Source organism: Salvelinus alpinus, chromosome 20, assembly GCF_045679555.1.
Source record: "Salvelinus alpinus chromosome 20, SLU_Salpinus.1, whole genome shotgun sequence".
NCBI classification, from domain to species: Eukaryota; Metazoa; Chordata; class Actinopteri; order Salmoniformes; family Salmonidae; genus Salvelinus; species Salvelinus alpinus.
This window is the reverse complement of record NC_092105.1, coordinates 47,121,204-47,138,786: the sequence shown is the minus strand read 5'-3', so window position 1 is coordinate 47,138,786 and position 17,583 is coordinate 47,121,204. Positions and strand designations below refer to the sequence as shown.

The 17,583-nt window shown below is 43.2% G+C and overlaps 1 protein-coding gene across 2 annotated transcripts in view; it reads left to right on the top strand.

The window, feature by feature from the left end:
• Positions 1-13,854, top strand: part of pgap1 (post-GPI attachment to proteins inositol deacylase 1) — a 34,033-nt gene extending 20,179 nt beyond the window's left edge. Inside the window, exons 3-26 of one of the 2 annotated variants that reach the window (XM_071356047.1) lie at positions 3,982-4,157; positions 4,433-4,604; positions 4,699-4,859; positions 5,748-5,800; positions 5,898-5,964; positions 7,135-7,240; positions 7,383-7,441; positions 7,677-7,760; positions 8,065-8,114; positions 9,509-9,560; positions 9,852-9,929; positions 10,171-10,246; positions 10,443-10,516; positions 10,683-10,737; positions 10,905-10,971; positions 11,113-11,218; positions 11,411-11,449; positions 11,623-11,807; positions 12,135-12,365; positions 12,459-12,594; positions 12,683-12,733; positions 12,817-13,199; positions 13,327-13,434; positions 13,566-13,854. In XM_071356047.1, the coding sequence (XP_071212148.1) occupies positions 3,982-4,157; positions 4,433-4,604; positions 4,699-4,859; positions 5,748-5,800; positions 5,898-5,964; positions 7,135-7,240; positions 7,383-7,441; positions 7,677-7,760; positions 8,065-8,114; positions 9,509-9,560; positions 9,852-9,929; positions 10,171-10,246; positions 10,443-10,516; positions 10,683-10,737; positions 10,905-10,971; positions 11,113-11,218; positions 11,411-11,449; positions 11,623-11,807; positions 12,135-12,365; positions 12,459-12,594; positions 12,683-12,733; positions 12,817-13,199; positions 13,327-13,434; positions 13,566-13,704 (2,708 nt within the window). In that variant the 3' untranslated portion in view covers positions 13,705-13,854. Of the gene's footprint in view, positions 1-3,981; positions 4,158-4,432; positions 4,605-4,698; positions 4,860-5,747; positions 5,801-5,897; positions 5,965-7,134; positions 7,241-7,382; positions 7,442-7,676; positions 7,761-8,052; positions 8,115-9,508; positions 9,561-9,851; positions 9,930-10,170; positions 10,247-10,442; positions 10,517-10,682; positions 10,738-10,904; positions 10,972-11,112; positions 11,219-11,410; positions 11,450-11,622; positions 11,808-12,134; positions 12,366-12,458; positions 12,595-12,682; positions 12,734-12,816; positions 13,200-13,326; positions 13,435-13,565 lie in introns of both variants that reach the window. The other variant, XM_071356046.1, reaches the window with a different exon arrangement.
• The last annotated feature ends 3,729 nt before the right edge of the window (positions 13,855-17,583 follow it).

Below are 17,583 nucleotides of genomic sequence, written 5' to 3'. Positions count from 1 at the left end.
TCACGGTTTTAGTGAAACAAACCTCTCATATTCTGGTCTCTGTCCTTCAGGCTATTTTTAGACTGCAGTCTCTGTGGGTACAGAGTGATCGATGGCCTGTTTTTTCCTCTTCCTTTGTTACACCGTTCGTGAATCCATAATCTGTCCTGAATTTCACTATTTATCTTAACTAACCTAGATTCATTTTTAACTTTATAGTACAATTTCAATTTATCGACGATTCTACTTTCTGTTTTGTTACACACTGTTCTATCCGTTTTTATACTATTTGGTTTAAACCTCTTTTATTATCTTTATGGTTATTTATTTTAACACCTTTTTTAGTATTCTACTATGGTCGCTTATTACTTTATCACATCAGTGTTTTTATCCTTGATTATAACTTATTTTACTTCGATGTTCCTTAATTTCGTTCCTCTTCCCTGTGAGAGTTAAATGCACTCTCCTTCTCAAATTACACTCAGTTAACTGTCAGAGAGGCTTGCGCATGCCTCTTCCTACCAGCAGTTAGTCACAGACACACACACACTATTTTCCTAATCTTACTTCCTAATGTTCTATCTCTACACAGATCTACTCATTTCTTACAACATTATCATTCATCCTTTTATGTTTCATCCGTTCATGCAATCCCTTTGTTTTTACCTCAAAACAACTCAGTCTTTCTTTATTGACTTAATTCACTTCCTCCTACATAAGCCTAGACTGCTAAGATTTCTACAATATGACGAGACTACTGTCTAATCGGATCAGCTTGTCTTCATATCCTATTCAACCCCCCAATACTGATCTTTTCTTCTATTATTAGAGTAGTATTGTGGCGTGACCTACTGAATTTCAAAACCTTGTTAGCTAGACAGAGCGGTTTTTTATTCGCAGGATTTCTTTTGCATTTGAACGCCGCACAATCGGGCCAACGTTTTCCTGCACCTACATATTTCACCCGTACAGTCCTCCTTTCAGAGCGGAAACTATGAATATTTATTTAACTACTGATTTATGTTTTGACCGTATAAGTTACTTTTGCAGTTGAACGCCGCACAATCGGGCCAACGTTTTCCTACAACCTACTGATTTATGCTTTGACCGTATAAGCTACTTTTGCAGTTGAACGCCGCACAATCGGGCTAACGTTCTTCCTGCCTTCTAAATATTTCACCCGTTCAGTCCTTCTTTCAAAGCGTTAACCATGAAATATTTATTTAACTACTAAACATTCACCAACAGACCCTTCTGCCGCGACGTGAATATCCCACCCAAGCAGACCTTTTTAAAAATGTTCCTTTTTTAAAGAGCGGTATCGCGGCTTCCTAACTACTTATTTATGCAGTTCTCTGTTATCTCTAGAGCCGTTATTCATAAGTAACCTGTCCAAGCATTCCTTCTACTAATTTTATTGAAGAGGTATCACAGGATTTTCTACCTACATTTTCTGTTTTGACCGTATGGGCTGTCCCACATTATAGCCAACCATCTCAGCCAGATGCGCAAACAACCGCATCATTTAAGCTACACATTCGAACGGTCTGATCTGAACGAGCGCATGCATGCTCACTCTACATCTAACACAAGCAAAGTTCACAGCACCTATTCACTCAGTCTCTATACATGCGCATACATTTATATTTAATACAATTCCCCAAATTACACATACATGCAAATTCATTGAATTTAAAAGTTATTTTGTATTTACTGGTTTCATTTTAGGAAATTTTAAAGAGAGACTTACGTGGCGCTCCTCTCGCTGAGACAGTATCTCTGAAGCAATCTTACACAAACATTTCAACTATTGTAAGAACTTGCTTACCGTCTAGTTGGGCGGCCACCCTTGTTTGTCAGATTGTCCAAAGAACCCATCATCAGCCAAGAACGTCCCAGTCCCTATCAGCTCCTGGCTAGCTCGCCAAATATGTCGTGGAAAATCATTTCAAATACAACGCTTATCAGAACTTGTAAATTCAATCATGCTCTTTATTACAACTGTACAGCCCACTGGCATGTCCCCGCGGAACACACCCCGCGGAACACACACACACCTCCCCAATTTCCCAGAGCCTTAGCTCCTATATTTATACACACATAGCACTATGTCCATCCCTTATGCAAATGAAGTCTCCCTTCTCAAGTCATTCGCCACCACTATCCTCTAGTTCAAGCTTCCCGCTTGTTCACGCCCAATAACGCCCACATCTGCTCTCAGCTAGACTACAATGGTGGCCGGACCCTCCATCCTAGTGTGTCAGCAGATTCTGTGTCTCTTCCTTTCATCAATGTGTCAATGCACTTTGCCCCCATTGGAATCAGCAGATTCTGCCTTATAGGCCTTCTTTTTAGAAGCAGCTGACTATGGATCCCTCTATCTTTAGTGTGTCAGCATAATGTGTCAATGTACTCTTTGTTTTGTTTGCCTTTATTGGAATCAGCAGATTCTGTCCTATAAACCTCTGTTTAGAAGCAGCTGACTATGAATCTCTTTATCATTAGTGTCAGGTCAGCAGACCATGTGTTCTCTCCCTTTCATTAGTGTCAGGTCAGCAGACCATGTGTCTCCCTTTCATTACTGTGATCTATTTTTAATGTTCAGCCATTTTATACATCTATGTGCTGTCCTATACATCTCATTTACTCCTACATCAGCAGATGATGGGAGAGGTGGTCATGATGAAATTGACATTCACAAAGAAACATGCAGTAAGAAAAAAGAGTGATCAGTGTCGTAAAGTTCAGGGAATACTTGTACAGCTGTGGGAGTGGTCATTACCAAACTGCCATTCTCTTGAGTCATCTTCTGCTTGAAATACAGCATAATGTCCAATCCACCGAGAGGGAAACAGTTCTGCTACAATGACACACACAGGCAAAGGAATTATTTTTCTGTATCTAGAATTCACTCCAGGAAGAAGCCCAGGCACCACATGGTATTGTCTATAAGACAAACAAATATAATGAATTATACTCTATTGTACAGTTTGAACGACAGTTAAACTGTGCCAGCATAACATCAACATTAGGGTAGAGTAGTTGAACATGTGCACAGGCAGAGATATTACATTTAGAACAATATCTAGCCTAATAGAAAGAAATATGGCATAACCCTCAACCTTTGCACAGTGACCAGACTGTAAAAATGTGCCTAGGTAGGCAGACAGACATGGCTGTAGCTAGATACTATCAGGCATACTTAGGCAAATATATTTATAGTAAAACCAGATTCAGTTTGAGATTTACAACAGTAAAGTGTTGTATTATTGTTTCGCCTCTTAGCTAGCTAGCTGGATAGCCAATTGTTATTTACATCTGTTAGGATTCCAATCTTGCGTCATGCCTATAATTTTGTGAGATTGAAACGCATCCATGGTCATATCATAACCAATGTCAACCTTTGTCAATTATGTTACATAGCTAGCTAGTAAAAAAATTTAATAATTATTTGCTAATGTTACACGTTTGCAAACAAGTTAGCAGGTGCCAGACTAACTAGCTAGCCAGCTCCAGTCATGTGGTAACGTTTGCTGGTAAACCTAGCTTTAAGTGGCTGGTTGTAACATTTTAGCTTGCTGTTTACAATAGATCTCCGATTGTTAAACTTCTTCTATGTTTAGTCATAGATTTGGCTACCTGTAGTTGTTTAGCTAACTTAGCTATCTCGCGAGACTAGATGGCTACCTACCTAGCTAGCTACCTAAGTTATGACACGCACATGGTGTTCTGTAGGATTAAGGTTGGCCCTATCTGGTGTACATGGCAATTATGTCCGTTCTACAATGATAATTTAGTGACACTAGTTACACACCCCTATGAATAGTCAAGCTATTCATTTGTTCCAGCCGAACATCGTTCGAGGGCTGTAACTGCATAGCGCTGACCTACGTCTCCTCCCTTGCCCAACTTCAGGTTATTGTATTGTTTTATCTTATCCTTAAGTGTTAATCTTCTCACCGCTTTCTAATCGGTCTATGACCTCTTATGTCCTCTCACCAGCTCGCTCCCTTGGTTCGGTGGCTCTGAGGAAGGCTGAGGCCCTGGAAGGAGGGGTCCACCTCAACGTGTTCACCATCGACTTCAACGAGGAGCTTGTGGCCCTGTATGGAGGCAGCCTGCGCCGGCAGACCCACTTCCTACACGAGAGCATCAAGGCCATCCTGCGCCTCTACAAAGTATATTATATAAGAAAATATTCTATGAGCTCTCTCAAAAACATCAGATATATATAAATGCTAACTAAAAATGGCTAACAGCTGATTTACACCCAAGCCCAAATCAACCCCTACCCCCCTAGGCACTTGTCTGAGAGGGCAGGTGGAGTTTTTGCCATGTTGCTTATACTATCCAATCCTCTCAGATAAACACAAGTGCCTAGGGGCTAAGGATCAATTTGGGATTGGGCGTTCGGCTGATAAACCAAACCCCACACCTACCTCTTTCTCCGCAGGACCATGAAGCCCCCCCTCATAGTGTGGTGTTGGTGGGTCACTCCATGGGGGGAGTGGTGGCCCGAGCCCTCTTCACCCTGCCCCGCTTCAGCCCTCGCCTTGTCAGCCTCATCATCACCCAGGCCTCCCCTCACCAGGCCCCCGTGCTGTCCCTCGACGCACACCTACTGGGTATGGAACACACACACACTAGGGCTTACAAAGTATAGTAACCCCCAGCACTGTGATCTGTCTGTATTCTCTCCTTTCTGCTCTGTGTGTGTAGAGTTCTACTCTGCTGTGAGACAGCGCTGGGTTGGTCGAGCGGAAGACCTGCGCAACGTGACAGTTCTCTCCGTGGGGGGTGGTTACCGTGACTACCAGGTGCGCTCCGGCCTCACGGCCCTGCCCTGCCCCCAGGACGACCCAAGCAAGCTGTCTCTGGTGGTAAGACTCAACAAAGTCAAAGTTACTGCTGCATGTGCGTTTTACATGTTTTGTCTGCACATTTATTTTGTTGACGTTTCGGTCAAGTCGATCCTCGTGAACTGCTGTAAGCTTTGTAACTATTCTATCACTTGAGACAAAATCGTCCGCTCAAAAGCTTTACATTGATAAAATAAGATATGCTTTATTGTCTATTAACTTACTGAGAACAGAAATTTGTATTTTTTTGCTCCCAACCCGAGACACACACACACACACCCCCCAAGACGCTGGAAGCAATGGGTGAGCTGCAGTTCAGCGCCCCTAAGCGCTAGGCTACCTGCCGCACCATTAGTTAGCCACATGCCAAAAAACAACATACACTGAGTATACTAAACATTAGGAAGACCTTCCTAATATTAAGTTGCAACCCACCCCTTGTAGCATCAATTCACCTGGGCATCGACTCTACAAGGTGTCGAAAGCGTTCCACAGGGATGCTGGCCCATGTTCACTCCAATGCTTCCCACAGCTGTATCAAGTTGGCTGGATGTCCTTTGGGTATTGGACCGTTCTTGATACACACGGAAAACTGTTGAGCGTGTGAAAAACCCAGCAGCGTGGCAGTTCTTGTCTTTCCCACTCACCCTCTGAGTGGCACACATACACAATCTAGGCTTAAAAGTCATTCTTTAACCTGTCTCCTCCCCTTCAGCTACAGGGATTTGAAATGGATTTAACAAGTGACATAAGGGATCATAACTTTCACCTGGTCGGTCAGTTTTTTTATGCTTAATGTACGTTTCATTCAGAAAGCCCAGATTAATTTAGACTGCCCCAAGTCCTTCAGCCTTGCATTCAATTAACACTGATAGTGTTAATATACTTTTCTGTTTTTCTTTTATGAAGGTTACTGCTGTTCCTAGGACCTGGGTGTCCACGGACCACCTGTCCATTGTTTGGTAAGTAGAGGAATTCAATTTAGAGCTTGCTTGATGTAATCTCCAGACCCTCTTACATAAATATGCAAGTCATTTGCTTATTTTGTTTGTTTTCCAGGTGCAAAGAGCTGGTTCTGGCCACTGTGCGGGCATTCTTTGACCTCATTGAACCTGAAACGGGACAGGTGAGTATCACACTGGCTCACTAGACTGGAAACCAGGCTGGGCCTCCTTGACTGATCTCAAAAAGACAGGATAGGCAACATTTTGGATGCCATTTGGGAATTTGCTTCCAACTATCCAGTTATTTTGCGTCAGTAGCTAGGTTTCAATCCAATTGGTGACACATTTTCATTCAAATATTCATGTTTTCTCTACCAAAAAGATTTTAAAAACTAAAAAGCGTAATAAAAAGCGTAAAAACTAAAAAGCGTAATTAAGTATTGCACAAAAATGATTTTTTTCCCCCTTAAGTTTTCATGTACTGAATAAAAACCAAAAGTTCAATGTGTTTCCATTTCTTTTTCAACTCTACCGATAGTTTTGTAACAAACTGTTAAATAGCAAATGTGCCTACTTTTGTCTTGGCACGTGCGCTCTAGACAACAACAGCTTGCATATAAAGTGCGGGTAGTCTAGTCCACATGATGAGATTATTATGGATACATTTTTATTTGTCAAACCGCAGTCAAGCATCGATCATCATGTCACCAAAATAAGACCCGCGATATTTATTGGAAAGGAGCATTAAAGTCATCTCCGTGCACTTTCATCACCCTGTGAAGTTCATCGTAACTTATTTCATCTTTAGTCTAATAAACTGCATGGTTTCCCGAGTCTTAATGGAAGGACCACACACCATATCATTGCGTGACTCCACGTTCACTTCGATATGATGGTTATTATATCTGTATTTGCACGTGAAGGTGTTTCCACCACCATTTCTCCCACCACAATTTCTCCCACCATGTCGAACGAAACAAAGGATGTCTGCATTTCTAAAATGTTACCGAAACGTCCTATTTTTTTTTCTAGTATTATATTTTTCTATTGCGGTATGACTTTACTCACATAACTGGGTGGACACGTGGTTATAGCAGATGAAGGAAAGGAGACCAAGATAAAGCCTATGCAGACTAGATGTACACCAGGATTGTGGCTCACTTCATCTTAGTGTGTCGCTTACTTCCCTAATTGATCTGAGAAGAGTTTGATGGGAGAAATAATTAGTCTCGAATCTTGCCCAGTCTTTTCAACTCTTAAGTGGCCATGAAGGAAAGAAAATTGGAACACTCTGTCTGTCCATTTGAAGTTGCTAAGTACTGTGTATTGACGTCTTTTTTTTTTTTAACCAGTTTTCAGACGATCCAGAGAGGAGAATGGCCATTCTGCACCATCATTTTATCAGACACCCTGTACGTGTGCTGGGTGAGCAGCTCGAGACGCCCGTTTCCCTCTCAGGTCAGTGGGTTACAGTGCTATAGTGTGTTTTGTAGCAGAGCCGAACGGTGTGACTGCATGTCACTTTTTAGGCTGTGTGTCCTTTACAGAACATATGTATTACCGGGTGTGTGACCACTCTCCTATTTCTCACATTCTCCAGGGTCTCCTAAAACGTGGAGCGAGGTGAACACACTCCGTCTGGCGTACAGTGCTCCCAAAGTAAGCCTACACCGTTACCACCAGGGCCGAGGTCCATTTTGGTCCATAGACCCTTCACATAGCTCCTATCACTTTGGTCTTCACAGACCTAAAATAAGTAGGTAGGTGTAATTAATGTGATTTATTGCGCCACTTAGTTTTCCAGTAGGCTAAATTGCGCTTCTAGACCCAGAAGGAGCAGATCCATGTCTTCTGAAAATATGGCTTGCAGTTATTGTTTCTTTGCTCTCTGCAGGAAGGACAAGCCAAGTATTTCCTGTTTGCCCTCTCCAGTCGCAGGAGAGCCTACAGTCACTTCTACTGTCGCAGCAACAACCTGGTGAGACTGATATGGCAGCTCTGCTGCTTTACATTTACATTTAAGTCATTTAGCAGACGCTCTTATCCAGAGCGGCTTTAATGGAATTCAAACCAATATACCATATATGCTCTTGTGATAACGCTGGTGCTTCCCACTGGTTATGACTCCCACTTCTGCCACCATTTCTAAGAGATGTTTGATATGTAAAGACTAATGAAGTGAGTAAGTCTGCAAGTTGAGAACATAGTATAAGGTGAAGCTTACAAGCAGAAGACTGCATTTTGTGAGACTACCGAGCCAATGTTTGTAGTCTCTCCAACAGGAAATGACGAGCTGGGTTTACGGTTGTACACAGATGAACGGATCCATGTGGTGAGTAGGGGTGTGGATAAGTTGGGATCCTTAACGTTGAAGAACATTTTTTTTTTTGTTCCCGGCCCCCCCACAAAATAAAAATCACAGTGCAGTCATCACAAAACTTTATCTTCTGTGTTATAGCCCAACTAGACGTTAGGCTATAAAGGCCTGGGGTAAGCTGTGTAATTTAAATAAAACCAGAGAGCAAAAGGCAAACTTTAGGCTACTTTGGTGAATTTGCGTGACGAGACACTGCATATTTCTGCCTGCCGCCTTCTCTTTCCCTCGCGCCGGCTTGCCTGCTCTTGCTTTTCGCTAATGATATGAGTGTGTCTTCAGTCTGTTTTTATTTATTTTTATTGAACCTTTATTTAACTAGGCAAGTCGATCAAGAACAAATTCTTATTTACCATGACGGCCTAGCCCGGCCAAACCCTAACCCGGACAACGCTGGGCCAATTGTGCGCCGCCCTATGGGACTATGTAGTGACACCTCTAGCACTGAGATGCAGTGCCTTAGAACGCTGCGCCACTCTGGAACTCTGTTGTAGAATGTCCTAGCCTATTCATTGATGATAGTCCCTGCTTTACTGAAGTTGTGAGACATTGCAAGCCAAGAATTTAAGATACAGCATTCCACTGCGAGATACAGCTTTTGATTGCCGATAGATAGGCCTTGTGCACGTCTCTGACTCTTGTTCTGCCCGGTGGCCGACCTGCCTATACTGTGCCCATCCGCTCTCTCTTCGTCCCTCGCTAGCTCGCTATGAAAGACGCGAGTGTTGTTTTCTCGAAAGTACAGAAAATAATCAGTCTCCTCCGTTCCAAAAATACTGAATCTTGATACTCAGAAATGGGAGTTGACGGGCAAGGAGCCGAGGAATCAAGTATTTTGGGTCGGCTCTCCCACCATTATGGCAGAGAAAGGCAAGCAACACCAGCTAAGTTAAATGGGAAGGAAATGCAAACTTTGCGAGGTGGAATTGAGGTACACTAACGGTAGTAAAAGTTCCATGCTTAAACATCTGAAAGGGACACAAACCGTTGTTGGCAGCAGCGCAGCTGCATTGTGAATTCACATGTAATTCTATGAATATTTCTTATCGTTTTAACGGAAAACTGATCAAATGTCTTTTGAAACGTTTAGATTATTTTTCTCCATTTGTCACATCCCTAGTGGTGAGTACTGACTGACCATGTCAGACACTCTTTCCATTTGTCGCTCTCTTTCTCCTCGTTCATTCGCCTTTATCTCTGCTTCAGCGTACTGCTTGCTCTTTCTGACATCTGACGGACCATTCTCTCTCTCTCTCTCTCTCTCTCGCTCTCTCTCTCTCTCTCTCCATGCTCCTTCTCTTCTTCTTTTCTCCCTTCACTGGTGTCTCTGACTGTACTCGTTCTTTCCCCAGTGTGCAGGCAGTGGATCTGTCTTTTGGAACAGAACTTCTCCCAGCTTACAAGGTGAGCATTAGCTTCCCATATTTACACCATCACTAAATATCAGGGGTCAGTCAGTTATTTGAAGTCAGTCATGTTTTTTGTGTCAATGTACTGTCTGCTGTGTCTCTGTTTTTCATTTCTCTGTTTCTTGTGTTGTGAAATGCACTTTTAAGTCAATTGTGACACGACTTGACACGGCACTCAAACCGTGTTGACCAAAAATGAATAAGTGTATAAAATAATTTAGTGTAGATCAAAATACATCTTCAGAACTGTCGCTTCACTGGTCTCTGTCTGTCCCTCTTACCACAGGTTCTGACTTTGAGCCTCCGTGAGCTGTCGTCTGTCTCTCACCTCATTGTGGTCGCCTCCAACCTCAACGGTAGACAGGTACACTGTGTGCACTCATTTTTTTTTTATAACCCAAAGCACTCATTCTTAAAAACAACTTTAGATTTCGATAGCACTTATGTAGTAGAGAAACACTATTTTCCATAAGGTGTAGTGACAATATAAGCAAATAAACTACATTTACCTCAGTGGTAGCGCCATTCCATATTTATACATGAGGAGTAGAGAAACTCTTATAGTACCCTTCATGTGTGTATCTTTTCTACTCTGTGTCCCACAGTTCACAGTGGAGTGTGAGTGGCAGAGACAGGAGTCTCAGACCGTCTCTCTGCCAGTACCACACGTTCTCTCCTTCGGTTAGTCCTCCTTTTCTCTAGTTCCTCCCTGTAGGAACAATTATATTTGCAGTCTGGATTGTCTGAAAATCTGTATTTTGCTCCGTTTATTTTGCAAGAGCTAGTTTGTTAGGTGTACTGAATTTGTTGACGTTTCTCATTCGGTGGGCAACACTGGCTCCCTATGGTTGAACTCTGTGGGTCCTCGCTCGTTCAGGCATGAGTGTTAGTGACGTCACTCTCAACTCCACCGGACTTCGGCACACCATTGAGCTGCAGCACTTTCATCAGGTAAGTTCATCCGAATTGTATATTTCTATAATAAGTTTGGTCAAGTAATGATCCACTACTAGCAGTCAGTACATTCTATCAGGAGGTTGAACATCTTACATAGAGTACTGGCGAAACAAGGCAAAGGTATTTGGGTCTTTATACTTTCTGACCACTGTATCCTCAGGTCTATCAGGCTTTCAGAATCTCAGTCGTAAGCCACTGCAAAGTAACCAAAACAGGTAAGCAGATGTCTACAGTTTTGCAGCAGCACATTTTTGTCAACTGATGTTTGTGTGAGTTTGGTTGACAGCTGCTCTTAATAATCTTTAATTTGTGATTTTGGTAATGGGTCAAAATGCAAAACTACCAGTAATGTTGGATTGAATGTCCTTGTCTCTATGTACAGACAGACTGCCCAATGTCTACATAATGAAGGTGCCATGGTTTAGGGAGGACTCCGTTACCACGTCCAGGCAAGATCTTACCACTTGTCCGTCCATCTGTTTGTCTGTCCACCAATCAGATGACATTTGGCTATTTTTAAATCTACTGTATTTACCAGTAACCCAATGGAAAACTGTTATTTATTTGGTCTATCCCTGCATCTCTCTCAGTATTCCCTCTGTAACAGAGATATCAGGAATGCTCCACACAAGTCGTCCTGACAACTCCACTGGTGTGCTGTTGCAGCTTCACACTGCTCCCAACTGCCACTATAAGGTACTGCCCACAGAATTAAATGGGATACTTTTGATTTTCTTTATCTCAACATGGTATTGCCCATTTAATGTGAGGCATTAAACCATGATACAGGCTTCGAGCTGAATCACATTTGGTTTTTAATTTAAAAAACTTTATTAAACTTCCCTTTTTCTCTAAGACTGGCTGAATTTTTCTCATCTGTCCCTCCAGGTATCTGTGAGAACATCATTTCCCAGAGTGCTTGGACAGGTAAGACCTCTACACTCTGTTGTGCTCAGCTCTCACCCTTACATACAGAGTTATGAGCGTTGTAGTAGTCCTGGGTAATTTAGCCCCGTGTGAAATGGAGGCTAGTTAGCTTAATTCAAACACACCAATATGACTAATTAGCTAACGAATTTTCTACCCTGCTGTCCTTCCAGGTGCTGAGATTCTGTGGGCCCGTGTTGCCGGTGTACGTGGCTGTAGCGCTCCTACTGGCCTGTGGGGGGCAGATGTCCTCTGTCGTGAGGACGGGGCGCCCCCTACAGATGAGCCATGCCGTGGCCAGATCCCTGCAGCCCCACAAGGTGGACCTTCCCGTCTACCTGCTGCATCTGCTGCTCAGGTAGACCGACTATTCCATCAAGCATGCATGTGTGTGCAACAGTGGAGGCTGCTGAGGGGAGGACGGCTCATAATAATGGCTGGACGGCGCGAATGGAATGGCATCAAACACATGGAAACCATGTGTTTGATGTTGTTGATACTGTTCCACCGATTTCGCTCCAGCCATTAACATGTTCCCGTCCTCCCCAATTGAGCTGCCACCAACCTCCTGTGGTGTGCACACACACAAATGCACACAGACACACTGTGAAAGACCACTCGTATTACATGAAACCACACCATACAAAGTCCCTCTATCCTCCTTCATCCCTCTATTTGTATCCAGGTATAGCTGGTTCCAGGATGGTTGGTCCACTCTTCATCTCCCGCCGTTAGATGCTCTCCCCGCCACCTCCCCAGATGGTACGACACAGGAGGGGTTGCCCCTAAACGAAGACTGGCCACGCCTCCTGTCCCCCCTGCTGTATGTTTTGGGAGCAGCCATGGCCTTCTGGGGCAGCGTGCTGCTCCGCCTCTTTCTAAGGCTGCTTTCGTTGCTATTGGCCCCGCTTCACAGGTAATGAATGCCCGCTCCCCTCATGCATTAGATTGAACTACATGGAATTGGAATTAGTTGAGTCTGTGTGTGTGTGTGGGTGTCTGCTTTCAGGCCCTCTGTGTCTCGGGACTGCGGCACCCTGTGTAGGCGGACTCAGCTGCTCCTCATCCTGTGTCTGAGTGTGTTAGGATGGGCTTCCTGTGGAGCCCTGTCAATCACAGCCACCTTCCTGTTGCATCTCTACCGAGTGAGTCTAGGGGCCCAGTTAAATACTTACTCATTGAACTTGTTAGTTTTCCGGTGGTTTACTGATGTATGCCTATGTTTCTGTCCAGGTTCTGAGGCTACAGATGACAGAGAGATCTCTGAGTCATATGCTGAACCTGGTAAGAGTCCGAATTATTGCCCACTCTGAAATTACCTCTCTAAAATATTCATATATTGATTATAATCACAACTATCCTTCCAGGCGCCCGAGAAACAATCCGACAAAGACAACGGAACTGGAAACGAAGAGAAAGGCACCGGGGAAAAAGAGAAAGGCACCGGGGAAAAAGAGAAAGGCACCGGGGAAAAAGAGAAAGGCACCGGGGAAAAAGAGAAAGGCACCGGGGAAAAAGAGAAAGGCACCGGGGAAAAAGAGAAAGGCACCGGGGAAAAAGAGAAAGGCACCGGGAACAGTGATTCCCTGGACAGCAAACCTAAAGAATGTAACGGCGCCCCCCTGCTGTCGGACTCAGTACTGCAGGATGTGAGAGATGACCTGCAGCTGCACATTAGCCTTTCTGCTCTCCTCACTCTACCAGTCATGCTCTGTGCCCCATCACTGATCCACTGGACCCGCAACCTCAGGTACTAGAGTATGTGTGTCTAGCCCTTACCTTGTCTACCCTCTACTTCCCTAACTCTACCGTGTGTGTGTGTCCATGTGTAGAACTGTGATTTTCCCCCTTCCTTTAATTGCCTTTTCTCTTTGCAGATATTCTGTTGCTTGTTTGGATCCTGATCCTTGCTGGCCCCACTCCGTGCCTCTCTTCATCGCCTCTCTGCTGCTCATCAACTGTAACACACTCACTCTCAGCTACAGGTGCTTGTATTATACTGCTCTGTCTGTCTGACATGCGCACACATCTTTCATGTCTGTCTTCACTCCTGTCCTTTCACCCAGGTGTGTGTGTGTGTGTGTTTTAACTTGTGTTTTACGCTCTTGTGTTTCAGTAAAACCCTGCCTATCACATCCCGCCTGCTGTTGCCTCTCTCCGTTGCCATGGTGACTTTCTCCCCACTCCATCTATACCGCGTAAACTACTTTGTGTCCGCAGCCCTAGTTCCGCTGGCTGTTTCCTGTCTCTTCTGAGTTCTGCTGGTACCCGCGCTGTGCCTATCACTCGGCAGACTCACAGATCCGGGTCAGGTCCCCAAACTGGTCAAAGCTAGTCTGGCCTGGGATCGCGCTCCCCTTTCAGGCCCTGAAGGGGGGCGACGATGGCGACCCTACAGCAGAGCCATAGACATACATAGTTTGCGAAACTGTCCGCCGTGTTTTCTCCAAGTGTTCCAAGCTTTTGGTGCGAACATGGCTACCGTCGGAAGTCCCAGTCTTAACCAAGTTTTGCCTTACTCTGTATATATATGGCTCTGTCTTCAAGGAGCATGACGCGGTTACTCCTTCATAACAAATGTCACGCCTGACACTTGTGGTTCTCAACAGGATATGGCTCTCGTTTTTTCATACAACTGTAATTTAACCTGTTTTAGTACAGTATAATTGTGGTAATAGCGAGTATGAGGGGGATTTGTCTCGTGTTTATTGGATTCTGTTTATTGGCCCTAAACGTCTTGGCCTGTCTTATTGGTAACTTTGATTGAACACACTCATGAAGCTAGCTACTTTTACTCTGTCATTAGTAAGATGTCATAAGCAGTCAAGTGTTGCAATTAGAGTTGCAAAACTACCTGTAAGTTACCATTTTTATAAAATACGATTTAAAAAAATATATTTTACATGCTATGAAAATGATTAACATCCTTAAACTTTTCAAAAGTCTGGTAGTTTACTGGTCAATTTTGAAAGTTACCGGTAACATTCCCTCCCTTTTGCAACCTTAGTTACAACGATGTCACGCAGCTAGCTGTACTGTACGCAAGACCGTGGCTAACTCGCTTGCTTGGCTAGCTATTGTAACTGCACAGGACATGTTCCGTCATGCTTTTGACAGTGTAAAGATTTGAAAGGTTTTTACAAGGAAGAGTCGGCTTAAACTCTATCACACCCTCAAATCTTCTTCAGCTGCTCTCTTATGTTGCTATCATCCTGCGTTTTTGAAAGTCGAGCTCCTAACTACATAACCTGTTCTTAGCCAAGTATGGTCATTTATTATGCAGTATGTGGCCATAGCTATGAATGTTATTGGTTAGTCTCAATCTAAAGTGACCGGGTCCTGACTACCTAGGATATCATGAGGAATGGATGACCCTGCGCACCATAGCTTAATTTAGTTGTGCAATGTTATAGGAAGGTTATATGGAGTTGGATGCTATTCCACATCAGATCAGTTAGGGGGACAACTTGACATTGTATCTATGTCGTAACATAACTCCTTGAGCAGTTATTCTGTGCATCTCTATGGACGGAGTCCCGGTTGATGTTATCCATACTAGAGTATATTAGATCTGATATTACCTTGCAAACAGGCCTATCATGTGACTTTGATATGTTGTTACAAGCTGCTGTCTATTTCTGATTTAACAAAATGTCCTCCGCTTGAAGAGCTAGCTTTAAAGGGATCTTTGGCTTTTTTATCGATGTCGTTTCGAGGCCACGGCCCCTATTATTTACTAGAAAAGTCGTTACTTACTTGGAAAACATCAGCACTTGGTATTTGCCTTAATCAGTTACCTCACATTTTTCCAAACTGGACTTTCTAAAGACACATATAGCTCCTGCATGGAAATACAGTTGACAAACTGACATCGGCTTGGTCTCCACAAGGCAAATGCATGTATAAATGTGTATTACCCTCATTGTAGTAATGAAAGCACAGGGTTGTAGATCTTCAGGATCAGATGAAGGAGCCCTATTGCCACCGATACATGGAGGCACCAGAGATGGTGCCTTCCGACTGTTTCACCCTCTACTGTTTGCTAATTCAAGGTGGGTGTGTTTGCGTAAAAACCCTATCAGCCATAGCGCCACTCCAATGTACAACACAGTGGGTTGTGTTAGTGGTGTTTCTTTGACAATTGTTTTGTAAGAATTAACCAATAGTGTCTGTGTGTTTGTACGTGTACTTTTGATGCTCACCAGCACCCCTTGACCCCAACTCTGTTGGCATCCCTTGGACAAAGCAGCTAGTGCCTTTCTGCCGATTTGCCCCTCCCCCTCCACGCATTCACTCTCCTATCTGCCTGTCAATCAAGACACTTCCCTAGTATAGGGCATAAGATTGTGACGTAGACCAGCATCCCTGACAAGTGACTAATCTGGTCATCTGAGTGCAACAGTAGTGAGCATAACTCTTGCTTGTAGCTGTCACTTTCATTTGCAAGACAGAACAGATTTCAAATACAGAATGGTTACATGGAATGGAACAGGTTATGTTGGTGTATGTTAAATTATTTGACAAAGCCACAATGGTGTTCTGTCAAGGTAAAGGCAGCTTGGTTCTTGTACAGTGTTAACACCTTTTTAAGCTCAACAAGACAGGCTATGAATTAAACACCTTTGTCCGTCTTAGCTAGCTTCAATTTTAAAGAGACCAAACCCACTCCAGCACAAACACACACGCGTATACGACACACTCTCCCCGACGACACCCCTGTGTCACCTGCACTGTGAATGTACCTGTTTGTTTGTATGTGTGTGCATAAGTATGTGAGACTTTAGTGCGGGTGCTTTGTGTGTACTAAACGATAGTATGTCAACGTGGTGCAGTTTTAGTGCTTTGAAACGTACGTACTCTGCCTCATTCCAAATGTGAATTGTGACCAGATTTATATAGATGAACCTTTGTGGTAAAACTAGTAGAAATTAGCATATGTTTTCTATGAATATGCTAGATTTTTTTTCTCTTTTTTTTTTATTGGTGTTCACTGTGACCGTGCCGTGATTTCTGAAGTGAGATTGACACCTCAGCAACTACTTATGTTCTAACGTAACCAACCTGAGTGACGCTGTCGCGACGAGCATATCTCGATTTTAAATATGTTTGTTTAGCTTTTTATGCTCTTTTGAGATTATTTTTATGTGATGAAAAGCACTACACAAGTTAAATCAATAATAATAATAATAATTATATGGAATACTGTTCCTTGAACCCTGAAATGCCTAATGTTTGCGTTCATAGCTGTTAAGATTGTGATGTTAGCGGTCATAACTTTTTTTTATTATTCAAATCTGTTATTGCAACTGTAAGTGATCATAACAGTTGTTTTGTTCTTAAAAGCAGACATAATTCACGTTATGAATGCCTGAAAATGTACATGATCCCGTTAACAGAGTAACGTAGTAGATGGCGGCTGCTTGTGGAATGATTATACCAAGGATATCGCTGATGGTTTTAAGGAAAGCGTCTCCAAATTGTACATATTGTGTGTCCAATGAAGTGAATTGCTGTTGCTTCGTGCTGTTGTAGCTTTACTGTTGCAACTAGGATACTAGACAGACTTCAACTCCACAGCGACCCCCCCCCCCCCCCAGGACTTTCTTCTTTGATTCACGTCCAATGACAAAATACTTACATGTAAATGTCCCAACATACATATTCAACTAGAGTGGTGGATTTAGTTCAGCAACTGCAAAGTCCAGATGAATGGTAAAAATAGTTTGGGTCTCCACTTGCTTTTTGATGTTCTGTTGACCTATAGGGAAGTGAACATCCAGTTAAGTGTTAACAAACTGTCGGTCTCACGCTGATAGTCATGCTATCGATGCGGTCTCTTGCAGTTTCTGTCCCAGGTGACTTTAAACCTATAAGCTCCTATCTCTTATCTGGTCCTCGTTGTGTGAAGATGGTCTCTTGCTGACCTTTGCTGAACAGGAAATGTTCCAGAAATTCAATTGGACCCCAAAACGACCTTGCCTGAGTGAATGTTTGGAGTCTGTTTCTACAGTTAGGTTATAGGTCAAGTGACAAGGACCGGCATACTCAATTCTCAGGTTTTAGCATTGTCGCAACAAAAAAGAGATTGCTTTGGTGTTTTTTTATATTGTAATTTTTTTTTAAATCTAATGTTA